The 27,667-nt window shown below is 42.5% G+C and overlaps 2 protein-coding genes across 3 annotated transcripts; both read right to left on the bottom strand.

Moving 5' to 3' along the window:
• Positions 1 to 320: 320 nt before the first annotated feature.
• Positions 321 to 18,607, bottom strand: znf185 (zinc finger protein 185 with LIM domain). 2 transcript variants are annotated; one of them, XM_049737116.2, is made up of 32 exons: positions 18,441 to 18,607; positions 17,678 to 17,731; positions 16,500 to 16,620; positions 16,087 to 16,182; positions 15,969 to 15,995; positions 15,806 to 15,862; positions 15,026 to 15,067; positions 14,872 to 14,943; positions 14,696 to 14,776; positions 14,550 to 14,606; positions 13,928 to 14,011; positions 13,572 to 13,853; positions 12,626 to 12,691; positions 12,330 to 12,398; positions 12,019 to 12,093; positions 11,609 to 11,683; positions 10,728 to 10,802; positions 10,479 to 10,523; positions 7,024 to 7,074; positions 6,884 to 6,928; positions 6,097 to 6,138; positions 4,839 to 4,904; positions 4,631 to 4,702; positions 4,444 to 4,506; positions 4,129 to 4,221; positions 3,902 to 3,949; positions 3,337 to 3,375; positions 2,131 to 2,184; positions 1,980 to 2,054; positions 1,866 to 1,886; positions 1,483 to 1,585; positions 321 to 557 (listed from the first exon to the last, which is right to left on the bottom strand). In XM_049737116.2, exons 2-32 carry the CDS (start codon positions 17,685 to 17,687, stop codon positions 456 to 458), a joined length of 2,208 nt encoding a protein of 735 aa, XP_049593073.1. In that variant the 5' UTR covers positions 17,688 to 17,731; positions 18,441 to 18,607; the 3' UTR covers positions 321 to 455. The 2 variants fall into 2 exon arrangements, with proteins under 2 accessions (XP_049593073.1, XP_049593119.1); XM_049737162.2 differs by lacking the exon at positions 15,026 to 15,067.
• A 3,143-nt stretch (positions 18,608 to 21,750) lies between these two features.
• nsdhl (NAD(P) dependent steroid dehydrogenase-like) lies at positions 21,751 to 27,577 on the bottom strand. The gene is made up of 7 exons (XM_049737494.1): positions 27,418 to 27,577; positions 27,167 to 27,328; positions 26,793 to 26,939; positions 26,578 to 26,706; positions 24,785 to 24,927; positions 23,514 to 23,616; positions 21,751 to 22,988 (listed from the first exon to the last, which is right to left on the bottom strand). The coding sequence occupies exons 1-7, from the start codon at positions 27,574 to 27,576 to the stop codon at positions 22,656 to 22,658; spliced, it is 1,176 nt and encodes a 391-aa protein (XP_049593451.1). The 5' UTR covers position 27,577; the 3' UTR covers positions 21,751 to 22,655.
• Positions 27,578 to 27,667: the final 90 nt, after the last annotated feature.

Here is a 27,667-nt window from a genome sequence, read left to right as displayed (position 1 = left end):
TTTTATGAGCTATTATTTAAACATATCCTGTGCATCTACTGAAAAAGGATTTGAATTGGAATTGGACAAACAGTAATGGAAATGAGCAAACGGCAATTGCATTTTCTCTTAAGAGTTTTTTGCCAGTTGTGTTATTTCCAACTAAAAAGATACCCATTCAACAAATGGAAATTTTAGCACAAAAATTGGCCACGTACAAATAGATTTGGGCTCAATTGTGTTTGCTGTGGATACAAATCCTTAAGTTACACATTCACCAGTAGGAAGAAGTGCACAAACCTGTTTTGCCAATAGAAATCTTGCCTTGCGTGAAAAGAATCTAAAGTAATTATTTTTATTGCTCGTTACAGTCTCTTGGCTCACCCTAAACCTCCATCCTTCTTGCATTGAAGCCGTCCAAACTTGTTGGAAGAAGGCTGCTTCTCACTTTAAATGCAAATGAAGAGCCGCTGCAATCAATCGAAGGTTGCAGTGTAGCAGCTTTCACAGTGGACTTTGCCTCCATGCAGGAACATATTGTCGATGAGGTCTCCCATCGGCTTCCAGCATGAGGCACACTGAGAAATAGCCAGGGTGTCATTACAAAACATCTTTGTAAAAATATTTTAATCACTAATTTCTTCGCCTCAAAACACTCCTGACGACATGAATAATAAGCAGGGATAGATCAAGGTGCAATTAGTCACACTCACATGCACGCCTATGGAAAATGTAGTCCCCTCAATTAACCTGAGGAACCTTAGGTTAATTAATCTTACTAAACTGAACATGAACTGAACCACAAAACCAAGGTCCATACCGAACAACACATATTTTTAAACTATCTTAAAATGTTTCCAATCATTTCAAATTCTCCTCAACCGAACTATGATTTTTGATGTATCATTACACCCCTACCAATGATAGTTTTGTATATCATCATTATAACCGGCCCCCCGAGGGCAACCATAACTCGTATGTGGCCCGCAATTTAAGTCCCCGCTAGGCAAGGGCTGATTACCGGTTTTGTCGATTTACAGTGATTTTGAAAAGTCAAGGTTTCAATATGAGCAGAGGTAATGAGCAGATGAGACGACTAAGTAGAGTACAATATGATCGGCTGCTGGCAGAGTGGAGTAACCAAATTGTATCTTTGACGTTAAAAGGGGCCAGTTCTATTTTTCCCCATGTCTTCCAAGTGGTTCAACGGAGTTTTATAGTTGTATAACTCTGCATGTGCCACTTACTTGGAACCGGAATCTTACTGTGGTCGTAAGGTTGCCAAGCAACCAGCTGGGTCGCTAAGAAGATGAGGTCTTTTTTTCTCTTTGCAGTCTTTGTGTCAAACTGTGCTATGAATTCTTATTTATTGATTTATTCATACTTTGAATGATTCTTCTTTGCAAACATAGAATAATACGTCTTTTCCACCAAACATGTTTTTGAAAATAGGAAAGGCACATTCTTACAGTGTAAGACATCAAATAAATGATGCAAAAGTACCTTGAAACAATGCGGGTGGCAGTCAATGTTTAGGTGCTCGATGGTGATCTTGGCATCGTTGCCCACCAGCTGTCCACAGTACGTGCAGGGGGAGGAGACAGAGCTGCAGGGACACACACACACACGCACACAAAAAAATTGTTCTGTGACCATGCAGCAGAAAAAAATTTAATAATCATAGGAAGGACGGATAATAATTGGTTTTTTTTTGTTGTTTTTTTGTCCATTGACATTGTGTTGCTTCTTCTAGTGCATGCCTTGGCCACCGGGAGACAGTATACAACAAACACGGATAACAAGTTGAAGGCTCAGTACGTTACACTAATTTTAGTTTGCAGAAAATACTGTGGGTCTGTGAGTAATATATTATTTTCCTACATTACCTAGAGTAGGAAGAGGACCACCTGGACGAGACAGACAGAAGACATCAGGATGCAGGCCAAAGTCATTAACCAACAGTATTTCTGATCAATAGCATAAGAGATACTGTACAGTACCTATTGAGTGAGCCCGTGGCATTACGAGAGGACATCTCGGTGGTATCGACATATTCCTTCACGTACACAAAGGGCCTTAAACATACGCGGGATAAAGATGGACTCAGACAACATGGATATTAAATATCACTTTGATTGAAAGCATTCTCACTTTTTGGTGTCGGGTTCTGGCGAGGGGGTTCGCGGGGCCTCCACTAGCACAGTCCTGGTGTCAAAGAGGGCATCGTCAGTCTCATCGCTCACCCAATGAGTGACAGCGATTATGCGCACATGCCACATGCAAACACTGCATCTGCTCAGTGCAGCTCGGGAAGATAATTATTTTCTGTCAATGCGTGTTAATGTCGTGCTGCTTGATGGCGAGATGTTTGACAAAGCGACACCTTTAATTCGCATCAGTAATCTGACATCTGCGGAATTGTAATTGTGTGGGAGAAACGAGAAAAAAATGCACCATAGTAGGGAGGCTGACGAAAATTGAACGAAATTTGATTAAATACTTGTTTTTTTTTTTGCACATAGAATATTAATAAATTTGACAATTTTGCAAATAGGCTACTTGTCACTTTTTTATATATACAATGATCCCTTGCTACGTTGCGCTTCACCTATCACGTATTTGATATTTCGCGGGTTTAAAAGTGACGGGAAAACAGCGTTTAAATACACGCTGTTGGCACGGGGTGTTTCGCGTCACTGCGGACGTAACTGAGGAGGCGTGGAAGGTCAGCAGCCGGCCACAAGTGAGGGAAGAAGTGTCAAGGAGTCAAGGTAAACCATACTTCTAATTAACTTACAATACACCCATGCTCTCTAGCGGCCAACATGAACCACTACGTGTCAGAAATTTCAATACAATAGTGTTTAAATTTCTCGATAATACATATACCGTTTCTACTTTGCGGATTTTCGGAACGGATCTCCTAGGATAAACGAGGGATGCCTGTTTTTTGTTTATATTTTGGGTAATGAAAAAATCCATTTAAAAGCCTACCCCAGCTTTCTTAGGGCATACTCAGGGCTGGTTCGCAGCCAATCACAGGGCATTACAAATAATGATTTAAAAAGTTGTCCCAGCCCTGAAGTTTAGTGGGATTCCTTCACTTTATCCATTTGCAATGACCCAATACGTTTGTTCATTTTGTTTAGGAGAATTTGCTGATAGGAGAATTCTCAAAATAAATTTGACTCTAATGTGCAAAAGTAAACGTGAAATGATCCTTAAGAGCAAACATTGTCGTCCTACACAACACTGTTGTTCAGCCTCAGCAGACTGATAAAAGAGCTTTGACGGCAAGCGCGTACCAGACGACCAGCAGAGCAAAGAGACCAAACTTTCACAAGATCATGAACTCACCGATCCATCGTTGACCCCTCTTGTTCACCGTAGGTCTCCCTGGAATATGAAAGCCAGCCGGATTAGACTTTCACTGTCGGCCGGAGCCGTCAATATGCTGGTGTCCAGTAAACAGGGACTTTGTTTTTGTTTTTCTAAGTCTTCTCTGCAGAGGCCAGGGATTTATTGACCATGTGGGTCATTTTCACAATTCTGTTACTTGATCATGAACTGAGAGTTTGTCTTGACCCAAAGATGGATTTTGTTTTTTTTCTGAAACGTAGCGATAAATTACAACATGGTAAAATCCGGATTGTGCAAACAAAATGATGGAAGTATCTCAAAAACGCCTACAAAAACAATAAAGACATGTTTGAAAGCAGCATCAAAAATATGTTTCAAGACACGTGAATGGTTAAATGATTCAAATTTGCTTTTGACCAGCGCAATCCCAAGGTTGAAAATTAAACCCAGCTGACACATGCAGGGTGTATTTGTTTGATTTCAGTGTATTTCCCTTCCCTGCCCACTGATTCCCATTAATTCCCCTGGAGTATCCAAGTTTGAAGACTCTTCTATTTCCTACCTGATGGTGGTGATGGTTGTGACTGTGTGGATCTGCGAGTCCTCTGAGCTACAAAACACATCAGCATTATGTAAGTTAAGTTTCCACTTAGGTTTAGCTCGTTTTCAATTAAATGCTTGACAGCCTCTTATAATTTCCACACACTTATAAATCCTGCGAGAATGGCAAAAAGTGAAAAAATTGATTTAATTTGCAGCTAATGAGCTCCGCCATGGGGAAATGACTACCTCTCCTCCTCCTCTTCTTCCTCCATAGAGCTAGTGATGGTATACATGGACGGGGATGTCCACTTGTCCCATGGCGAGTCATTTTCTTGGGACCTAAAGAGACATGACAACAGGGATTCACATTTTATACTCGGGAGGAGGAAAAAGCCACATGTTGACCACGCTTGTGAGAAATACATATCTGATATCCAACCTGTTTTTATCAGCACGGCTGCACAATGTATTCTGGCTCATTGAGCAAAGGGGTCATGCCAAAAAAGCCTCGGTCAGTGGAAGAGTAAGATAGCCCCCAACCCTCCTTCAAAGGTGACTTACTTTCTCTCAAACATAACCAGAGTATGTTGTTCCTCCTGTTGGCCAACCCCCGGAGCCTCTTGTCTGAGTGAGAACACATACATACATTGAAAGGCTTTTAGTGCACAATGGGCCAGGGGAGAACTGAACGGAACACGCCAGAGTACATGGAGTGGAGGCGTGAGAGTAAATCGAAGTGTGTCATCACCTCTCTTGTGTGGTGGTCTGCAGAGGCGTTGTGGTTTCCCATGTGCGCGCCCACGACCGGTGAGTGCTTAGGCTGAAGAGGAGGCGAGCCGTGGTGGAGGAGTCGCGGCACATGGAGCGGAAAGACAAAAGTGCATTGTTTAAGAAATGGATTTGCGCGAGTCCCGGTGCTCACTCACGTATCCGTTACACATTCAGCGGGCGAATACCTTGTGGCGGTGGCGTCGATGGGGATGACTTCCTCCGCCAACGATTCCAGGATCCGGTTGTTCATACTTGTTAGCAAGCACACGCACAAAAATACAGTTAATGGATAAAACGAGACGTGTTGACGGGGGTAGGAAGCATGTCATCAACGGGTCTGTCTCACTGTCATATGTTCTGGGTTCGAATTTCAGTTCAGACCTCAGGGATTTGCAACTGGTGGGTCGAAACTCAACATGTGAGCCGAGGAGCCATTTGGGTGGAATGGTAAAGGTTATATTTTTCTCAAAAGGGACTGATCAATATGGGTTTTTGAGGCTAATGTCAGTTCCGATATTTAGCAGAATACAATTCAATACTGGATTAGTCAGACAATAAATGATAAATAAATGTAACGCTTCGGTGAAGAATGGATTGGTCATCCATTTAAAGTGCTTAGTCAGCTTATTGTCTTACTTACTGCATCACTCACAGTGTGACTGTGGAAAAACAGTTTAGGCAGATGATGTCACCCGTTCTTTGCTTTTGTGAAGGGGCATGACTGGCATTGGTGACATAATGACAGTGCCATAAATTCCCAACATTTTTAGCTAATGAAACATGCTTTTGGATCGTATGAAAGAAGTCCTAGATTGTGTGGTTGTTTTCCCATGACCTCAAAACTAGTTCTCCATACAATTATAATACTGGTAAAATTGACAATAATCACAAGAAAGGGCAATTATCAAATGTATTTATGTAACCATTAACTATGGTGGGTAACACAGCAAGCTAGCAGTGATTAATGTGTCTGTCTCACAGTTCTGCGGTTTGAGGTTAGAATCTCGTGGGTGTGAATCGTTGTTAGTCATGTGGCTTGTGACTGGCCGATGGGTGCCATATCGTTACAGAAAATGGATGGACAGATGGAATATAGAGAGGAGATCTTTATTTGTGTTATATCCTAGCCCTTGTTTAGTTAAATAACATCTTCAAATCACCTTAGAGGACAACAATTTAACTTGGCTTCTAGCACTGGTACACTAGGATGATTAATTATTTTAGCCATCAAAAAATACTGAATCAACTCTAACGGCCTGAAGTTATTTTGGTCATTAATCATTTCAAATTAATTTACTAATTTATGTCACCACATTGTAAAAAGATGTGATAGTTCAAAGAAATATGCATTTAATAATGAAAGTTATTGGATTAATTATAATAAATGAAGGCATACTTTAAGAGCTTGCTGGGTGTTGGCTCACTGTAGATTTAAAAACTTACGTGATCTCTGGCTCTTTCCTCTCCATGACAGTGTGTGATGAACTGAAGGCGATAACATTTGAAATGAAATTATAAGCACGATTGATTAAATTCTTACCCGGCAGAGTAAACATAAGTCTCACGAGAATTAATTGGATTTTCTACAATACGATTTTATACACGGATTTGATCAAAATTAACGTGCATTAGCCGAAAACTGTTCATTAGCTAGTTTTGAAAATCGAAATAAAATATACTGTGAAACCTCAAAAGTTTAACACTCCAAAAGTTTGTAGATCTCATTAAGCTACATTTTCTTCTATGCAACACGTTTTAAAAAATAATGAACAAAACTTTGTTTTGTTGTATTTTTATGATGTCACCACAGAAAGTACTAGGGATGGTAAAGTAAAATTACGAGCAGTAAAATTATGCAGCAATGATAAGATTTTACAAACCTCAACAATAACACAGTGGTTAGCTTGTGATAAATAATGTTTGTCCAGCTAATAAAGGTTTTATGTGACATTGGAAATAATTGATTAATTTTACATTATTATGAGTGAACCAACATCACTGAATGCATTGTGTTAAACTTTGAGGGTTTTCTCTGTAAATATAGTCAATTTAATTGTAATTATTTGATTAATTCCGATAGGAACATATTGGGGCATGATAGCATCTGATTACAATCCAATCCACAATGAAACCGCTGTATCGCAATCATGACACGTTTGTCTGCTCACAATAGCAGCACAAACAGCAATCCCAATAGAGAACGGCGGAATTTGTGTGATCCTTTCTGTACCTGTCGATGGAAATATCTGAGAGGGGCTGTAGCAGGTCAGAAGAGCTGCAGGAGAGAAAGGGGACTCGTAATCACATTGCGCTGCATAATGCATGACGAGAGCTGCAAAACTGTCACAGCTCCCAAAGCAATATGATTACCTGTTTGGGGATGTGCTCCCTATCGGGTGCGGATCAAATGGATCAGTCGAGCTGAAACACAATTTCACACTGATTTCACTCTCAATTGTTAGCATGATGCGTCTAGTGTCACACTGACTCTTAATGGAAAGATGTAATGCGGTATGAATTGTAAACAGAAACAGAAATGAACTAAGGGCTTGCCCGATACGGAAAAAATAATGACTTGGATTGATTTTGAAATCACGATTAAAAAACACAAGGCGGGGACCTTGGCGGTCTGATCCCCGGCTGCAGAAGCTGGCTCTTGGGACATGGAATGTCACCTCTCTGGCTGGAAAGGAGCCCGAGCTGGTGTGCGAGGCAGAAAGATTCCGACTAGATATAGTCGGACTAGCCTCCACACACAGTTTGGGTTCCGGTACAAGCCCTCTCGAGAGGGGCTGGACTCTCTTCCACTCTGGAGTTGCCCACGGTGAGAGGCGTCGAGCAGGTGTGGGTATACTTATTGCCCCCCGGCTGGGCGCCTGCACATTGGGGTTCACCCCGGTGAACGAGAGGGTAGCCTCCCTCCGCCTTCGGGTGGGGGGACGGGTCCTGACTGTTGTTTGTGTCTATGCACCAAACAGCAGCTCAGAGTACCCACCCTTCTTGGGGTCCCTGGAGGAAGTGCTGGAGAGCGCTCCTTCTGGGGACTCTATCGTTCTACTGGGTGACTTCAATGCTCACGTGGGCAATGACAGTGAGACCTGGAAGGGCGTGATTGGGAGGAACGGCCCCCCTGATCTGAACCCGAGCGGTGTTCTATTGTTGGACTTCTGTGCTCGACACGGATTTTCAATAATGAACACCATGTTCAAGCATAAGGGTGTCCATGTGTGCACTTGGCACCAGGACACCCTAGGCCGCAGTTCGATGATCGACTTTGTAGTCGTGTCATCGGATTTGCGGCCGCATGTTTTGGACACTCGGGTGAAGAGAGGGGCGGAGCTGTCAACTGATCACCACCTGGTGGTGGGTTGGCTCCGATGGTGGGGGAAGATGCCGGTCCGACCTGGCAGACCCAAATGCTCTGTGAGGGTCTGCTGGGAACGTCTGGCAGAATCTCCTGTCAGGAAGAGCTTCAACTCCCACCTCCGGCAGAGCTTTTCCCACGTCCCGGGGGAGGCGGGGGACATTGAGTCTGAGTGGACCATGTTCCGCGCCTCCATTGTTGAGGCGGCCGACCGGAGCTGTGGCCGTAAGGTCGTTGGTGCCTGTCGTGGCGGCAACCCCCGAACCCGCTGGTGGACACCGGCGGTAAGGGATGCCGTCAAGCTGAAGAAGGAGTCCTATCGGGCCGTTTTGGCCTGCGGGACTCCGGAGGCAGCTGACAGGTACCGGATGGCCAAGCGGAACGCGGCTTCGGCGGTTGCTGAGGCAAAAACCCGGGCGTGGGAGGAGTTCGGTGAGGCCATGGAGAATGACTTTCGGACGGCTTCGAGGAAATTCTGGTCCACCATCCGGCGTCTCAGGAGGGGGAAGCAGTGCAACGTCAACACTGTTTACAGTGGGGATGGCGTGCTGCTGACCTCGACTCGGGACGTCGTGAGTCGGTGGGGGGAATACTTCGAAGACCTCCTCAATTCCACCTACACGCCTTCCATTGAGGAAGCAGGGCCTAGAGACTCTGAGGCGGATTCTCCAATCTCTGGGGTCGAAGTCACTGAGGTAGTTATAAAACTCCTCGGTGGCAAGGCCCCGGGGGTGGATGAGATCCGCCCAGAGTTCTTAAAGGCTCTGGATGTTGTGGGGCTGTCATGGCTGACACGCCTCTACAACGTTGCGTGGACATCGGGGACAGTGCCTCTGGATTGGCAGACTGGGGTGGTGGTTCCCCTCTTTAAGAAGGGGGACCGGAGGGTGTGTTCCAATTACAGGGGAATCACACTCCTCAGCCTCCCTGGTAAGGTCTATTCAGGGGTGCTGGAGAGGAGGGTCCGTCGGGAGGTCGAACCTCGGATTCAGGAGGAGCAGTGTGGCTTTCGTCCTGGCCGTGGAACAGTGGACCAGCTCTACACCCTCGGCAGGATCCTCGAGGGTGCATGGGAGTTTGCCCAACCAGTCCACATGTGTTTTGTGGACTTGGAGAAGGCGTTCGACCGTGTCCCTCGGGAGGTTCTGTGGAGGGTGCTTCGGGAGTACGGGGTGCCGAGCCAACTGATAAGGGCGGTTCGGTCCCTGTATCACCGATGCCAGAGTCTGGTCCGCATTTCCGGCAGTAAGTCGGATTCGTTCCCAGTGAGGGTTGGACTCCGCCAAGGCTGCCCTTTGTCACCGATTCTGTTCATAATTTTTATGGACAGAATTTCTAGGCGCAGCCGAGGCGTTGAGGGGGTCCGGTTTGGGGACCTCAGCATCGCGTCTCTGCTTTTTGCAGATGACGTGGTGCTGTTGGCTTCTTCAGGCCGTGATCTCCAGCTCTCGCTGGAACGGTTCGCAGCCGAGTGCGAAGCGGTCGGGATGAGGGTCAGCACCTCCAAATCCGAGTCCATGGTCCTCGATCGGAAAAGGGTGGAATGCCCTCTCCGGATCGGGGATGAGATCCTGCCCCAAGTGGAGGAGTTCAAGTATCTTGGAGTCTTGTTCACGAGTGAGGGGAGGATGGAGCGTGAGATCGACAGGCGGATCGGTGCAGCGTCGGCAGTAATGCGGACCCTGTACCGGTCCGTTGTGGTGAAGAGAGAGCTGAGCCAAAAGGCAAAGCTCTCAATTTACCGGTCGATTTACGCTCCTACCCTCACCTATGGTCACGAGCTATGGGTCGTGACCGAAAGAACGAGATCTCGGATACAAGCGGCCGAAATGAGTTTTCTCCGCAGGATGTCCGGGCTCTCCCTTAGAGATAGGGTGAGAAGCTCGGTCATCCGGGAGAGACTCGGAGTAGAGTCGCTACTCCTCCACGTTGAGAGGAGCCAGATGAGGTGGCTCGGGCATCTTATCAGGATGCCTCCTGGACGCCTCCCTGGGGAGGTGTTCCGGGCATGTCCCACCGGTAGGAGACCCCGGGGACGACCCAGGACGCGCTGGAGAGACTATGTCTCTCAGCTGGCCTGGGAACGCCTTGGGATCCCCCGGGATGAGCTGGATGAAGTGGCTGGGGAGAGGGAAGTCTGGGAGTCCCTCCTGAAGCTGTTGCCCCCGCGACCCGACCCCGGATAAGCGGAAGAAGATGGATGGATGGATGGATGGATGGATGGATGGATGGATGGATGGATTAAAAAACACGATTACTCTGTGATTTCATAACTTTGTTTGACATATACTATTTTTAGCTCGAATTAAGATGATCCAACTGCCGTTGACTCCAAATGTGACCAAAATCCTCAATATTACATTTCATCTTCGCCACCGTACTATAAATAAAAGCAAAGAAAGATCACAGAGCTTTTCACCATATCAAATCAAACAAGCCCAGTAAAGGCAAGTCAAGCTACCTGAGCTCCGTTACTGTGGTAGTCACATGTGAGGTCAAGATGTCACTGCACGGTGATGACAAGATGGAGAGGAAAGGAGCGAGGAAGCGCATCCATGACGTGGTGAGCGGAGAAAAGAGGGCAGGCAAAGGTTACTGTGGTTCTTCTCATGCACTATTTACATTGAAAATACTGACAGACTTGCAAGCATTTGACAAGCCTGCAAACCAGGGCAGGAAAGATTTTGTGTATGTGTGTATTTGCCAATACCTCTTCTCAGGAACGGTTACAGTCTGGGTGGTTATAGTGACAGACTCTGTGGTTATAGTGACAGACTCTGTGTTGCTGATGGACAGAGAGACATATCAGAGTCAGTAGTCGTTATTGCACAAGTCATCAGATCAAAAGACATTTCCTACCAGGTAGCCCTGTGATTACATCTAACTGGATTGTTTTCAGTCTAATTCATGGGTACATCTGAGGTCGACGGAGACAAACAAAGCAGCGATACTCCATCAGAACAGAACACTCGCTTCTATTTTCAGTGGCGCAGGTAACATGTTCTCTTTTTGTAAGTGTCGGCTTCAAGAAACTTTAATTTCTGAATTTATATTTCATGCTCAGAGATGCCATGAAATACAAGACTAATGGGCTTCAACAAAATTTAATGGCTGTCATGAATTTTCAACAAGTATAATTCCATTTTCACTTTTCTACCTGTATATTTCCACCATGTTGCTATTCACCATCACATCAACATAGCCTCTCTTTAAGCTATTCCTTATTGCTTGCAGTCCATGCAGAAGTTGTTTGAGCACTGTAATTTACTTCACGACACAATACGTAATGACCTTTTTTAAGAATTGCACTCCAACTATAGTGAAAAATCCAACGCTATTGTAACCCTGATGCAGACACAGATGGAGACCAAAGGCTTTTGCAACAATTTCTCTCACTCCATGTTTCTTTTGAGATTGCATTCATTTTAGCTACCACTGGTTTTTGCCGGATATGAAATACAGAGCAGCGCAAAGCTTTGCATTCGACTTGCACAATATGGAAATACACTGCCACTGACAAAGAGGGCACTGATTTGGAACATAGTAAAAATTGATTTTCTTATTTTTTTCTTTTGGCTGCTCTTCTTGTACCTTTCAAATTCAGAGTGTAGATCCTGACTCCAATGTACAGGGCTGGGGGGAACAAGCTCTTCGAGGTCTTCTTGACTGTGGAGGCGGAAAGATCACAGTAAAAATAACAGCAAAAATAAATAGAAATCACTACGGTATGGAGTGTGTGTTTGTGTGTGTTTTTGTACTGATCCCGGCAAGTGAGATTGAATAAGAGAAGTTACCATACATACCAGAATGTGGAGGAGTAATGTTATGTAATGTTGTGTTGTGCAGCATTAATGCAGTAAGTAAACAGATCATAGATTTCAGAGCAGAGTGACAGAACGCAATAGTAGAAGTATAAGAAGCTCAACAGTGCCACCTTGTGATTCATCTTCTAAAACAACCTTGATGCCTTTCATTTTACTGACAGTGTGTTTTTAACAAACCCAGAACTGAGATTCAAGAGATCCTCTGTCCTTGCTTTATGGCTGCGGAGTTCTGGAATTGGATCCTGTTCTTTTCTATTGACATTAAAGAAATTGATTAGTGAACCTACTTTGACACACGCACGCATGCATATTTATATCTCTTGAGTCATGACTCGTGTCTAATTTGGAACTGACTCTTGACAGGTATTTTTAGCTAGCTGTAAAAGAGATTTGACTCCTTTGAAGTGAACACAGTGGCCAAGTGCCAACAGGTGTCTTCTTGCCAATGCGGCTATGAAATGAATAAGAAAGTAGCTTTAGTTGTGTACCCTTCCTCTGAGTGAATGTCCGCTGAGTCTTCCTCTTCCTCTGCCAGCACTGGCTCATCATCCTTCAGGCTGAAGGGGAAACGAAGAAAAGAGATCTCATCAGATGGCATGTGAAGCTTAAACATAACATGTTAGAGGCAAAGGAAAGTTTTTATTTTTTGTTTGTTGCTTCCAACTATAAACAGGTGACAAGTTTAGAAGAAGCAACATTATTATTTTTTTCTTTGAAGCCACTCAAACAAAGACTGCAAAAATATTTGCACATTACGTATTGAGGAAAGTGTTACCGCCCATACCTGGTTGAATTGAAGTCGTCTGGAATAAGGTTTTCATACATGGCGGTAAGTGTTTCAACTTTGGAGCTGTGAAGTTAAGATAAGATGGAATTCCACGTTAAAGTCTCCTTGACATGTTTGTTGTGGTGGAATGCAAGCATGCCACTGAAATACTGCACAGAAATTCCAATTTTACCCAATAAAGCCTTTGCAGCACAATACAAGAAAATATACTGTCTAGTTTCTCACTCTGAGCCCTGACACTTGGCAGCACAGTTCTGATTAGCATAACTACCACTTTATTTCAATTTAAACTTATCCGTGCTCCAATTCTTTCAATAATATTGAATAATTTTTTTCAAAATTGGGGTGTTGAACATCACAAGTAGCAAGGCCTTCTAAAATAACTGAAAAATACAATGCAATAATAATGCTCTGCATTATTACGCTATTCACAATAAGTGAGACATATTCAGCTTTTGGGTGTATTTTCATGATGAACCTAAATTGCACTTTGACCTTTAACCATTCAGTGCCATTGACGGCTATAGACGTCAAAGATGAATATTTACTACTATTGACATATAGGGTATGTCAATCGAAAGTCAATTTTAACTAGGCTGATAGTGAATGAGTAGTTACACGGCAAACTGAATTTGAGCTCCTCTTAAGTTATGAAGGCACATGTCTAGCTGTTAACATCTTGCTGCAAATACAATATTACATTGTATCTTATGACTATGTAACTACTTCTGATGTGCATAATATTGGAAACTGCTTTCAAGGCATTTTGACACCTATGCATGACAACTACAATAATAAAAACATTGTGAAATTAATCCTCAAGGGTTCTTATACTTATTTGATTGTGAAGGTGAGACTACGAATGTAACATTCAGGTTACTACTTCAAAGATGTTTTTACAAGTGACCTGTAGCTAGAATCTTAACTCATTTAGATTTCTGACCTCGAGTTATCCAAAAGTTCTGGCTCTTCAGTGATTGTGACGAGATGAGTGTCAGCAACCCCCGAATCATCGTGTTCTGAACGGGCGGAAACGTGAAGATAATCGGCGATGAGTTCAGGGAGGGGAGTGGCCACATTATCCATTTTCATGTCTTCAGACAGGTTCTTGTTCACAGCCAAAACCGGAGGGGGGTCTTGTTTGATGGGTTCAGGGGGGGCCAACTCCACCTTTGGAGGTTCATTAACAGTGACGAGGGCTGTCTTTTCACTTGATGTGGTGATGCTGTTAAAAAGACAGTAAATCAGACAACTTGACAGCAAGGGAAGACCGCTTAATGTAGACGCTTGGCCGAGTACATGTTTTGTGTCTTGGGTGGTTCTGGCATAGACGAGACAGATGTGATGGGAGGGACAGGGGGGTACACATCTGCAAGCTCCACCCTGAATATGTGAACCACACACATGGATATACATATAAGCATTTGAGGCAGTCATTGCATCTCTGTAATGTGATTTCTGTGAGACACACGTTCATACTCATGCTATTAATTTTTTTAAACTATCTTGGGACCTCCAAAGTTGAAAAGCATAATGATAGTATATTATTCTGGGGTGAAACATTTTTTGTTTGGAACCTTTATGAAAAATAAATATGCTCAGGCTAAGGCATCACTTTGGTTCCATTTTTGTGACAAGGGACTATGTGAGTTGAACAGTTTCATTTTGACAAAAGTAGTGCTTTGCTGCTATCTTGTGGCACCTAGGCAATTTCAAACTTGGCGGGTAAACATTCTCAAACGTCAATCAAAACTTGGTGTTCAAACGGTTGTCATCAGGCGTGACATGACATTAATATAATATCGCTCTGAACAAAGTAACAAAGTTCACTTTGCATTATGGGGGAAATGTACGTGGACAATTCTTCTGAAGAAAAAGACTTAAATGGATCGCATTGTACTTTATGATAGTTGCTATTTACCTTTTTGCCACATATGGTGGTGATTCTTTAGCCACTGAATTTTCAGCTGCTTGAGACCTGTGTGTTATAGGGTGAATACATAGAGACTTATGAGAGCAGAACATGCAAGCACTCCTTTCTCTAAGCTGCAGAAAGTCGGGACGTACTCAAATTTCTTAGCGGCAGAGAGCACATAAGACCGTTCTCTGGCTGCGGATTTGTTCAGAACTTTGCTGGCTGCTGCCGTCCTGAAAAAAAGGAGCCAATGCGGCGTTAATGCAATCTCTCAGCAGGTAAGGTTTAAATTGAACAGCGTGTGCATGTGTGCGCGTGCATGTCCTACCGTTTCAACTGCTCCTCGCTGCTAATCTTGCTGTCCACGTTCTGGGTGGAGGGCTTCACCGTGTGGAGAGTGCTACGGACCACACACACACACCCATCTCACGATAACATATTCACACTTGTTTACAGTCAATACAACATCTTAGTGAGTTTACTTGTTGCCTTCGTAATGTCTATTGGTGACTTTCGACGTCCCACTGCCAAAACACAACACACCAACAAAAAGCTATCATCACAAGATCCTTTACTGAGTACGTAGGAGTAGCAGTAGAGCTGTAAACAATTTTGCTGGCAAAAAGGAAGGTGCTTTTTTTTTTTTGCAGTACACTTGAAAATGTAATAATAATTTTATGACCTTCCAGGTGGATTGTGGCCCCACTAGTATGTACAGACTCTCAAGCTGGTCCGAAATGTTGGAATTAATTTCCCCTACGCCGAGTTTACTATACACAACGGGTTTGGAGAGGATGGGTACCTTTTACATTGTTGAATCAAAATGTTGACCCAATGTGGTGGGTCAAATCCTCAACCCAATGCGCTTGTTTTGGTTCAATCTCTTTGGAATCAGCACTGGGTTAGCTAATTCAGAGGATTTGCTGACTCTATGATGTCAGATCAAGAAATGGAGGGATAAAGTTCCCATCTTCTGTTTTCTAACAATTGAAAATACTGTAAGACTAGCAAACATAAGCCCAGTGATGGGAGGAAGATAGAGAAGTGACTTGGAATTAGCAGCATTTGCAGTCAACAGGTAAGTTTATTACCTTTGCTGAGTTTTAATTGATTTTACATCCTAAAAAAAGGATGTACTTTGTCAAGTGCTATGATTTGTCGTATTTTACATCTCTTGAGTATTGACTGCTATCAGATTGTGCCTGCATGATGGACCCAATGCTGTGACCAGTAAGTGTATTCATCAGAGCTGCAAGCCTTACCTAATGCCATTGGAAGTAGTACTTGTAGAAGATGAAGAAGTCTTGTTGAAAACACCTCTGTAGCAACAACAAAAATTGTGAGTCAATCAAATTTTCACAAATTGACCATCTAATTGTATATTTTTCATTAGTTCCGCCATATTTGCAGCTGTCTTTGACTTACTTGATCATGAATCCCGAGGATGGTGATCTAAGTACAAAACAGAGACTTGATATCAGTATCATGTCGTGTTTTCCAAGTAATGAAATGCATTATGGTAATTTACAATTTTTTTTTTTACTTTTGACTGTCAGACTTCGGTGGTGCAGTGGAAGTGGGTGAAGACACTGGACTGGTTGCCGCTCCATTTTGACGCCGGGCCCTTAATTCTGCCATCCTGCATGAACACACAATGACTTGTTAAGTTCATAGATGAAGTGTTGTATCGACTATATTTTATTTTGCGTTGATTTAGAATCTGCCTTTGTTTTTTCTTCAGCAAATCAGATTTTCAGAATAACAATAACATAATCATTCATATAGTAATAAGTTTCATAACATTTATAAATTATTGGCTAGGTTCAGCAACAGGTAAAAAAAAATTCTAAAATGCCATAGCTAAAAATTACAATGCATGATAAAATCTGTATTGCGTGATTTTAATTTAATTTTCATTTAAATAAATACCTGTATAATTAGAGGCTTATAACTTACCATGGTTTCTCTTCTGCAGGTTGAACCTCCTCAAGTTCACTGTTGCGGTTCATCCAGCTGAGGTCATCCTTCAGCTTTGTCCTGACTTTGGTGGTACGGAAAACAGTTGCTTTTTCCCCCTCTGAATATAAAACAAGAGACTTACTCTTATGTATTTATTATTACACTTCCCCACAGCATGATGCAATATGAGTGTATTTTTGCATCTAACAACACCCACTATCATAAACATTAACCTTGTTAAAGGAATGTCTCTCCAACTGTATAAATAAATGAAATAAAAATGGTCAATTGGTCTGTCAAAAATAATATTCTTCAATTGAAGATGGCGTGCATAGAGACTAACAACAATTCATCTCATGTTTACCCCAATGGAAAATTTTGTGTTCAATGAACTCATCATGCATGTTTTGAAGCCAAAGTACCAGGCGATACAAAACATGCAGGCCAGAATTAATAATTGAATCAGTGAGTTTATAAAACAGGCATGCTAACCAGAAGGCTACTTACAAGCTGCGCTTGCCTGTAATTCTTAACCGCTACATTTTTGTAAAACACTATGACCATCAGCCACTCTTGAAAATTAGTTGTCAAATCCTGCACACTGCGCCAGAAGGGCTTCAGATTACGAGGGGAGTCATTTTAACAAGAAGCGGCGTGGCAAAATTTATATTTACAAGTATTTATGTAAGGAAGGAAAGCCCAACTAACTTTAGAGAGTGTTAATGTGCTTTTCAAATGGAAGTGAACCTTGGAGCCAGATTCCCAGTTATTTGAAGAAAGTGAGAAATTAAACAGACAGAATATTGCTGAGGGTCTCGATTTGTGTGAGGTTTTCTGTTGAAAATTATGCATTTTGAATGTTAGTAAAATTTGTCTGTACACATGGCAGTGTGACGCAAGGAGGTAGACATACAAATGGTTAAGGTTACCAACAACATGGATTATAATTGCTCATGTTAAAAGGTGTTGGACCAAGTACAGAATCCTGTTGGACACCTTCGGCAACAAAAATCAAAATAATTCATAACTAACAGTATTTTACTTGTGAGGCTGGATATTAGCCAAGGAATGCATGTTCCATTTGCATACAATTCAAACAATGAGACAATACCATTGTCTGAGAGACACGCCCTGTGATGACCCATTATTGGGCAAGACACTTTCTTCCTACTCACCGGTTGCCATGGTTGGATTTTCTCTCGCGTCTTCACTGGTTCTTATCAGGCCACCTGAAAGATGCACACGACATTTTCAGATAAGGGAGGACAGAAACGAGAAATTATACAGATTAACCAACAAATGGCTGTTTTGATAGCAATCAGCCTTCCCACGCTTTGTTCTCTTCCCTTCCTCTGAAAAGAACACACTCGGAAAGGAATTCCTTACTCATCCTTTAGACATGAGGACGAGCCTGTCTTTCCACTTCCCCCCGAAAAAAAAAAAAAAAAAAACAACTGAAAAAATGCTAGTGACTGAATATCAAAGAATATTCTGCAGAAAAAACACGACAATGATGTGTTAAACGTCTTCTGAAGCGGTCAACCCTTTAACCTCATTTCCAGCCAAAATAAAAGAACATTTTCAAAAATGACTTGTGAAAGTCTCCTTACTGAGAAAATTCGGTAAAATTCCTTGAGCAAATACAACATGAAAACTTTACTCCGTCAGAATCTTATGTTTCCTGCCACACTAATTAGTGCAAGTAAATACACAGGGGCCTCAAAAGACATATTTGTCCAAGGTTTAAGAGACCTGCCCGTACAAAATCATCAATGATTAATGAAGTGTGCTTAAGCGGCGCAAAGGAACAGGACAGGCAACTTCATAAACAAGCATTCGTGGCAAGGAACAGCTAGAAAATTATGATGGCAGACTAAAAAATGGTACAAATTGACAGATGACTTCAATCAGGAAGTGATCAAAAATGACAGTACCGACCTGGTCTCACTTATTTATCCAGATGGGCTCGTAGCAGTGTAGTGTCCCGCTCAATGTGCCAGCTGGAAAGTGTGTGTGTGTGCCTATGTTTGTGCGTTCTTGTTTCTGACAGGTGTCTAGAGCTACAGGTACGGGTGTGAGCTCTAACAAGCTGAGCCAGTCAAGGAGTGTAAAATGTGTGGGGTGGAGCCCTGTGTTTGTACCGCTCTGACTAATCCAAGTTGCTTGGTATTCACTTTGTTCTTTGGGAGTGAGCAGGCAAATCGCTGCCTTGCATGTGGCCAACTATCTAAAGAGGGAAATGCTGATCTGACAACAAGGGCCGATGCATTGGTGACACGGAGCAACATCTCCAGTGGGAATGAGAAATTGCTTTCGTGCTCATTAAAGAGGAAGCAAGCGATGTAAGGTCAGCAGCAAACAATCACTTGAGACAAACACTGATAAAAGATAGCAAGGTGCCTTGGGTATTACTGTACTTAGGGAAGTAACTAAATACAACTACTTTGTTACTGTATTCTAGTAGAATTTCCAGATCATTTAATTAGGTACAGTGGGGGAAATAAGTATTTGACCCCTTGCTGATTTTGCAGGTTTGCCCACTTACAAAGAATGCAACGATCTACTATTTTAATCATATGTACATTCTAACAGTGAGAGACAGAATCCCAAAGAAAATTCAAAAAATTCACATCATATGAATTTATAAAAATTGATAACCGTCTGATGAGAAAAAACAAGTATTTGAACCCCTGGACAAACAGCAAGTATTCTGGCTCCTACAAGCCAGTTAGTCTTTCTTTAAGACACAGCCTCAATCCCAACCAATTATCTACATCAAATACACCTGCCTCACCTCGTTACCTGTATAAAAGACACCTGTCAACACCCAAACAACCAGCATCCAACATCACCACCATGGGCAAGACCAAAGAGCTTTCTATGGACATCAGGGACAAGATTGTTGATCTGCACAAGGCTGGGATGGGCTACAAGAGAATCGGAAAGCAACTTGGAGAGAAAAGATCAACTGTCGGTGCAGTTATCAGGAAATGGAAGAAGCACCACACCACCGCCAACCTCCCTCGGTCTGGGCCTCCACACAAGATCTCACCTCGTGGGGTCTCCCTGATCATGCGAATGGTGAGGAATCATCCCAAAATCACAAGAGGGGGAACTGATGAATCAACGGAAGGCAGCTGGGACCACAGTTACAAAAGAAATGGTTGGTAACACACTACGCCGTCATGGATTGAAATCCTGCCGTGCACGCAAGGTCCCCCTGCTCAAGAAGAAACGTCTACAGGCCCGCATGAAGTTCGCCATTCAGCACCTGGATGACTCAGAAGAGGCCTGGAATAAGGTGATGTGGTCAGATGAGACCAAAATAGAACTTTTTGGCCTCAACTCAACTCGTCGTGTTTGGAGGGCAAAGAACACCGAGTACAACCCAAAGAACACCATCCCCACCATCAAGCATGGTGGTGGCAACATCATGCTTTGGGGGTGCTTTTCAGCCAAGGGGACGGGACAACTCCATCGTATTGAGGGGAGGATGGACGGGGCCATGTATCGTAGAATTCTGGACCAACATCTCCTTCCCTCAGTGAGAGAGCTGAAGATGGGTCGAGGATGGGTGTTTCAGCACGACAACGATCCTAAGCACACCGCCAAAGCAACAAAAGAGTGGCTGAAGAAGCACATCAAGGTTCTGGAGTGGCCTAGACAGTCTCCAGACCTGAATCCAATTGAAAATCTTTGGAGGGAGATTAAAATTCGAGTTGCCAGGCGACAACCTCGGAACCTTAATTATTTGGAGGCTGTCTGCAGGGAGGAGTGGGCCAACATCCCTGCCGAAATGTGCACAAAGCTTGTCACCAACGATAAAAACCGTTTGACATGTGTGCTGGCCAATAATGGCTTTTCTACCAAATATTAACATGCTGTTTGTCCAGGGGTTCAAATACTTGTTTTTCCTCATCAGACTGTTATCAATTTTTATAAATTCATATGTGATTTTCCTGAATTTTCTTTGGGATTCCGTCTTTCACTGTTAGAATGTACATATGATTAAAATTATAGATTGTTGCATTCTTTGCAAGTGGGCAAACCTGCAAAATCAGCATGGGGTCAAATACTTATTTCCCCCACTGTACCTAATTAAATGATCTGGAAATTCTACTAGAATACAGTAACAAAGTAGTTGTATTTAGTTACTTCCCTAAGTACAGTAATACCCAAGGCACCTTGCTATCTTTTATCAGTGTTTGTCTCAAGTGATTGTTTGCTGCTGACCTTACATCGCTTGCTTCCTCTTTAATGAGCACGAAAGCAATTTCTCATTCCCACTGGAGATGTTGCTCCGTGTCACCAATGCATCGGCCCTTGTCAGATTTTTGATTTTGTGTGCACATCAGCGGTAATACAAAATGGACAACTGTTTCTACCAACACCCAAAACACAATCATGCTTTTTATTTACAGCAAAGAAGGTGTGAATTGATTGCACAACAAGTCCGCACTCGGGTGACAAGTGTTAATGCTCGCGCTTATTGTCATAGTTGGATCTGTCTCGCTTTTTACCCTCAAGCGACAAACCAGTTTGACAGCCTTGGGTAGTGACTGCAACTCCAGCACTCAATCATGATGATGTATGGTTGCTTGAGAAAAAAACCCAAAAAACCCACAAAAAAACCCCACTGCTGTATCGGGCCGGACGTGATGTTACCAACGCAACATGGCCAGATGTTTGATTTATTGGCTCTGGTGATCATTTCTGTTCCTAACTAGTCATCATAAAAACAGACAATTATGCAATATTACAGAGTGATTATTAGTGTTGCCCAGGTGGCACATTAGGAAAGAGACAAAGTGTAACTGCCTTGCACACTTACCATACGCCTAGTCTGGCTAGCAGATGTCATTGTTTGAGCGGAATGTCAAACTCAACTCACAAATGTGAATATCACATAGCACAGCAAAACTAAAGACTGCATTAGATTAGATAATCTGCATTAGTGCCACAAAGAAGAAAAAAAGCTAAACAACAATAACACTTGCCACTTAACCATTCCACCACCAACAATTACACATTTGTGGTTTCACGATTGCACAAACATCATTATGACCCAAGACTTTTTGGTTCACATTATTTGTAATAAATTCTGTTGTATTTTCTAACATTTTTTATGTGTTTGTTGCTGTTACGGCAATACGGTCGATTTTAGTATTTTTGGGTCCTTGGTACTCTTGAGCTGTATTTTTATTTAAAGAAAACTATATATTTTTTTAGACCGTCCAAGTGCAATTACTGAATTACAAAACTTTTTATTCAGCAACATAACAAAACAAGAAAAATCACATTTATTTCATTGTATTGAAGTATAGTACACTTTTGCAACAGCTTTCTCTCCTCGAGGAAGAAACTAAAATGATATTTGAAGCAGAGGTGCAGGGATTTTTAGCATTAGTGAAAATGGTCAATTAAAGATGAGGAAACTCGGCATTGTAATTCCTTACAAACAGTATCAGATGAAATTGAAGGCAGCATTAAAGGGCCACTTCAGTTCCTTGATGCAAAAACTACAAACATGCGTTTCTCCATGGACTTTTGCTTTGTGCAACACGCGCACTGCAATGCCAAATAGGAAATGGAATTTGGGTGCACATTTGTTATAATTCATGACATTGTTGACTGATGGCTTGCATCTGATAAGAAAATCCATGAACAATATTAAAGTGTTTTTTTTTTTTTCTCCATTGGATGACTGTGTGCATATGAAACAAGCGCTACCACTGCCTCCACACTCCCAAAATCTAATAAGATCCAACACATCAATAACTCAAATGACAATGCTCAGTTTTGACTGAAAACACGCATCATGCTTTTTGTTTGGAGAGGTGTCGCGTTGCTCTTGTAACCTATAATATATTTTGGCTTGTTTTGATATAGTAAATTGATTCCTAGTCTGTACACTTTGTGGAATTAAGTGCATTTTATTTATGCTATTGAAATAGAAGTACTTTGCAAATGCTTTTGAATAATTCCCTACGTATGGATGGGGAGATGCTGACATCTGCTGGAGCAAATATTACAGTACAGTTGAAAAGGCAAGAAGGCTTGCCACCAGTAACTGTTGCCTAGTTTGGAATGATGTCAATTTGGATTCGTCCATTCAGTGCATGTGCCTGAACTGTTATCATCATAACTCTCCTTTTATGCATTCTGTCTGAGATGAGGATAGCTTTGGACTGTGCGTTCGATCCCCTCCTTTAGGCTAACCGGAGGCTTATAGCCCATGTCCTGTTTGGCTCGCTCACAGCTGTAGTAGTGATGGGTTCCAGCCAGAGCCACTCTCATTGGCGTGAACGTAGGTTTGAAGGAGATCAGGGGGCGTAGCACCAGAGACAGAAGCCAAAGCAGAAGAGCCAGGCCGTAAACGAGAGTGTAGGGCAAATGATAGCGTGGTGCGGGGTAACCCAGGCCGACCAACACATCTGACATGAAGTCCCAAAATCGAACCGGTTCATCATTGGTGATATGATATGGCTAGTGAAAACAAAGCACAAGATTAATTTTCATTTCAGCAGCCTGACGCACACATGGTAAACAGCAGTGTTTCCCAAACGTTATTTAGTCAAGGCATATTTTACATTAGAAAGAGCTCATGGCAGATGACCAAACAAAAATAGCACAAATTTTAAGTATATTGAAATAATAACAAAATGGTGTCAGTTTCCTCTCAAATTTACTCATGTTCAATATGGGCCTATTTAATTGAACACAAATACACCCATCAATAATTATGCCAATATGTATATTAGAATAAACCTGAAGTTGTTGATTTTTGTAAGCATAAAGAGCAGTGTAACAGGGAAATGAATTTTAAATTGAATTGTTTTTAGCAAAAAAAAATTGACAGAACTGAATACACTCCTTGCTATGTGAAGACCAAACACGCGTGATTTGAGGGAAATATTTTTGTGGCTATTAAATGATAATGTTCTAAGGCATATAAGATGATCTATCACAACACATTGTAGTGGGAAACGTTTAAAATTGAATCCCACAGACCTTTCCACATATAGGCGAGTTGGGCCTCAGGTGTTCAGCGGCAAGGATATGTCCGTGTACGACGTTCTCCACAAAGGTGAAATCCACCAGGTTGGTGCCATCCCTGGAAAACACATGAAATAAAATGTCAAATCCGCAATAAATATATGTTTTGTTATTTTATTTTTAGAAAGCTAAAAGGTTTGCAGTGATCTTTAGCTGTTGCGCAGTTAAAGTCTCTTGTTGGACACGTCGGGTTGGCTCAACGGCTAAAACTCTACCTAAACATCATACACTAGAAAATACTACTTAAAATACGTGGTGTGCCTTGATAATAAAATAAGGGTGTGCACCTTTGCAACAGAAAGTCACCCAAAAATTCTTACCCTGTTACTGTCCCCTTTGCTGCAGTATTATGTATACTCCATAGTCTCCACTTTGCTGCAGCGGTCCATTTACTTGCTGCCCTCAGTCTCTCTTGAATGAAAAGTGTTTCTTCACGGTGGCCAACAGCCAAAACCCAGGAAATAAAAACAGTACGCCCTTGTTCGCCGTCATTGATGTTAGCTACCAGTTATTGTTAGTTATTGATGCCTTCAATGAGACGTGGAATTCATAGTATCTCACGTTAAGTGGAAAATCACTGTGGGCGATTTGTGTTTGGTCATGTGACTATGTGCCACATGCACACAGTCTAGTGTTTGAAATGGTGCCTCAACAAGCAAACAAATGCTCTTGTAAACATAAGTGCTGGCTTCTGTTTTTAACAACAATATTTTAGCCTTTGCTCCCACAATTGAAAGTCGCTCAAGTCAGAATGCCAGGGCTCTGCCCGTGGTTGTCATAGTAACAAAAGCCAGATTCTTCAGCAAGTGATCTAATTCTTGAACCTTGACAAAAGCGTGTCAGACAGGTGATTCGGGCATTTAGGAACTATATTAAAATGTGAAAAAATATGACTCCTTTAAATAATATCTTGTATAGAAGAACAAGCAGTAGCTCAGCTACATTGTGCTTATGCTAAATCATGCACGTTTTTGAGAATATTCAAGAAATTATTTTTTTTTCAGAAGCCTTGCAACAAGGGGTTGCAGTTCTAATGCATTGCAGACAACCATGCCGCTAACACAGCTATAAACACGACAGCAAAAGAACAAGAATCATTCTACGTGGTGCCATAATGCTACAGTCGCACACCGCAACATTTCACAGATCTACAAAGAAATTAATTCAGATCCATATCAAGTATGAATGTTGCCTTGGATGAGAAGTCTGCCTTGACTCAGACTCACCCAATGATGAACTTCATCTTGCCCCTGCGAGCTGTATCAACCAGGATGGGGATCAGCTGCGGGTCCCGAGGTCCAAAGATGCCATGGGGACGGATGGCAACGGTGAGGAAACCCTTCTTCTTGTCACATGCCTCCAGTACCAACTTGGACGCAAACATGCGAAGAATTATGCATTTGTGTGACAGTGTGGAGGCTGAAGGCAAGTGCTTTTTTTACTACAATGTTGTCAGGCGTTTTCTATTGAGGTTGGATGAAATGGGGCAGCAATACATGTGACTAAGCATTAGGGGTTAGGGTGTCCGGTTTCATAGTAGGGTGTCAAACTAAAGTCAGCTAGGGTCTAGGGCAGACATGGGCAAACTACGGCCCGCGGGCCACATCCGGCCCACGGGGCCGTTTAATCCGGCCCACCAAACGTGAATAAATTGTATTATTGAACTTTTTTTGGGGTCATTTTTCCTGCAATTAGTATGTTTCCCCAATAGATGGGGAAGCGCCCGCCCGCGCATTTATTCCCGGAAGCCGCGTCAAAAAGCTCGGTGCACACTCACAAGTGCGTGTACGTACTAAGTAGTACGGACCCGGCGCACTCCGCGCTCTATTTCCATCAGTGCCGAATTTCGAGTGTGGGCTGTGACGTCAGCATTCTCGTAACTCGCGCACTAAGCTTTCAGATACAGTTTTACGCTAATGCCACCCACAAACCTTCCCCTGGAATCCTTCCATTAAAATGAATGGCCCGAAGAAAAGAAAGGTGGACACTAAGTGCCGAATGTTAAAAAAGAGTGAACAATTTGGCTCGACCTACGTGTGTGAGAAGACGTTCAGCCACATGAACGTCAACAAAGCCTGTCACAGATCTAGGTTAACGGACCTCGACTCTATCCTAAGAATTACCACAACAAATTTTATTCCAGACTATGATGCATTAGCAAAAAAGCGAAACCAACAATACTATCGATTTCTTTATTACTTTATTTAGATGTAATCTTTAACTGATTCTTCAAGATGATGTATTTGGTCAGAATGTTTGCCGTTGGATGTGATTCCGCCTCATTAGATAAACATATTTCATAAATCTGACCTGCAGGCGCTGAAGTGATGGAAAATGTTATTCATCATAACTGTCGTATTTCATAAGAATCACTGATAGTAGTTTTTGGGTGAAATATTTTTTAATGCTGTTAATAAATGCATTTGTTTTCAAAAAGTTTTTTTAATATCCATGCTTTAGTATCTACTTAAAGTAAAAACGTTTTATGCAATGACCCTTACATGTCATTTATATTACTTCACACAAACACTAAATCCATCTGCTTCTGGTTCGGCCCCCCGGTCAAAATTTAGAACCCAATTTGGCCCGCAAGTTTGCCCACCCCTGGTCTAGGGTTACGAACTAGGGTCAGGGTTTCCAAGTAAAGTTTTAAACTAGAGTTCGGGTTTCATAGTAGGGTTTAAAACTAGGATTAAGGTTTCAAATTAGCGTTAGGGTTTCAAAATAGGTTTTCAAATTAAAGTTAGGGTTTCACACTAGGGTTGGTGTTAGGGTTAGTTTTCATAGTACAGTTTCAAATTGAAGTTATCTTTTCAAACTAGGGTTTTTAGGTAGGGTTTCAAACTAAGGTTTGAGTTTCATAGTCGCATTTAAAACTAGGGTTGAGTTTCAAAGTAGGGGGTTAGGTTAGGGTTTAGGTGTTAAGGTTTGCGTTATTGAGTTGGGGTGTCATGGTAGTGTTTCAACCTCAATTCAGCTCTTCAAACAAAAAGCTAAATTAAACAGGTCACTCTCCTACCTTTTCTTGCTTGATTTTTGTCTCTGTGTAGTAATCAATAGGCTTCTTGGCATAGGGTAAATCTTCTCTCCCATTCTTTATGTCAGAGCCCTCAAATACCACACTGGCACTACTCGTCAGCACCAATTTCTGACAACAGAAAAAGATGAAACCCTTCATCTGCCATCACGTCTGAGACGTACTATACAAATGACCTCTTATCCCGTCTGTCTCACCTGTACTCCGACTTCAATGCAAGACTGAATGACAGTCCTGGTGCCCTGAATGTTGACCCTCTCAAACAGTCCCCTGTCATCACTAGCTGGTGATGGAGAGGCACAATGAAACACCAGAGACACACTCTTCAGTGCTGGCAGCAGAGCCTGTGAGAAAATAAAGAATTTTGGGGGCGATTTCAGTTATTTATATAAGATACTGTAATATTAAATATGAAATAAATATAGCTATCTGGCTACCTATCTGCATATTGGAGAATAATTTTATCAGCTACAAAAAAAGTTGATTAAGTGATATTGATTGAGAGTGCTGGTTTGAAGTGTTCTTCTTAAAGCCCCTTGCAATCTGCAGTACAGGAAGATGAAGCCCTCACCTGCAAATCGCAGAGGTCTCCCTGGTGGAAGGCGACGCCGGGTATCTCGAAATTCTGGCGAATGTCAAACACCGACACGGTGTAGCCACGCTCCAGCAATTTCTCCACCAGGTGCCTGCCCAGGAAACCTGAGCCCCCGATGACCGCACAGCGCTTACTACTCTGAAAGACACATGGCGTAGTTTCGTCATCGCTTATGTTTCTACAGCAATGGCACAAAAACTTTTCGAAGATTGTGGGATAGAACTCACCGGTCGAACACGTGTGGCCATCGTCAGCTCAAAAATTGCAAATGGTGTAATTGTAAAGGTTACAACCGCGAGTGAGCGTGTGACGTTTTGTTCGTTTTGAACAGGTATCGTGAGTGCTGTTACCTGATTGACTGAATCAGCTGAGTGAGGTCTTATCATTGATAGGGCAGCAAAGAGAAGATGCAGTACATTAGCCAATCAGATACCGCTAACGTAAAAGACCACCACAAGTTCGTCCAATCAGATACGT

Source organism: Syngnathus scovelli, chromosome 1, assembly GCF_024217435.2.
Source record: "Syngnathus scovelli strain Florida chromosome 1, RoL_Ssco_1.2, whole genome shotgun sequence".
Classification (NCBI taxonomy): Eukaryota; Metazoa; Chordata; class Actinopteri; order Syngnathiformes; family Syngnathidae; genus Syngnathus; species Syngnathus scovelli.
Note: the sequence above shows the minus strand (reverse complement) of the source record. Positions and strands in the feature narration are given on the sequence as shown.

What these genes read in the sequence shown, in the direction of transcription:
- znf185 (XM_049737116.2), bottom strand. An exon ending in ACTACTTCCAATGGCATTAG is followed by an intron (nt 15,068 to 15,805) that starts GTAAGGCTTGCA and finishes GTGTTTTGGCAG; the next exon opens with TGGGACGTCGAAAGTCACCA. An exon ending in TCTGCCGCTAAGAAATTTGA is followed by an intron (nt 14,607 to 14,695) that starts GTACGTCCCGAC and finishes TATAACACACAG; the next exon opens with GTCTCAAGCAGCTGAAAATT.
- nsdhl (XM_049737494.1), bottom strand. Translation starts at nt 27,576, where the DNA reads ATGATAAGACCTCACTCAGCTGATTCAGTCAATCAGGTAACAGCACTC. An exon ending in GCATTGAAGTCGGAGTACAG is followed by an intron (nt 26,707 to 26,792) that starts GTGAGACAGACG and finishes TTCTGTTGTCAG; the next exon opens with AAATTGGTGCTGACGAGTAG. An exon ending in ACTCGCCTATATGTGGAAAG is followed by an intron (nt 22,989 to 23,513) that starts GTCTGTGGGATT and finishes TGTTTTCACTAG; the next exon opens with CCATATCATATCACCAATGA.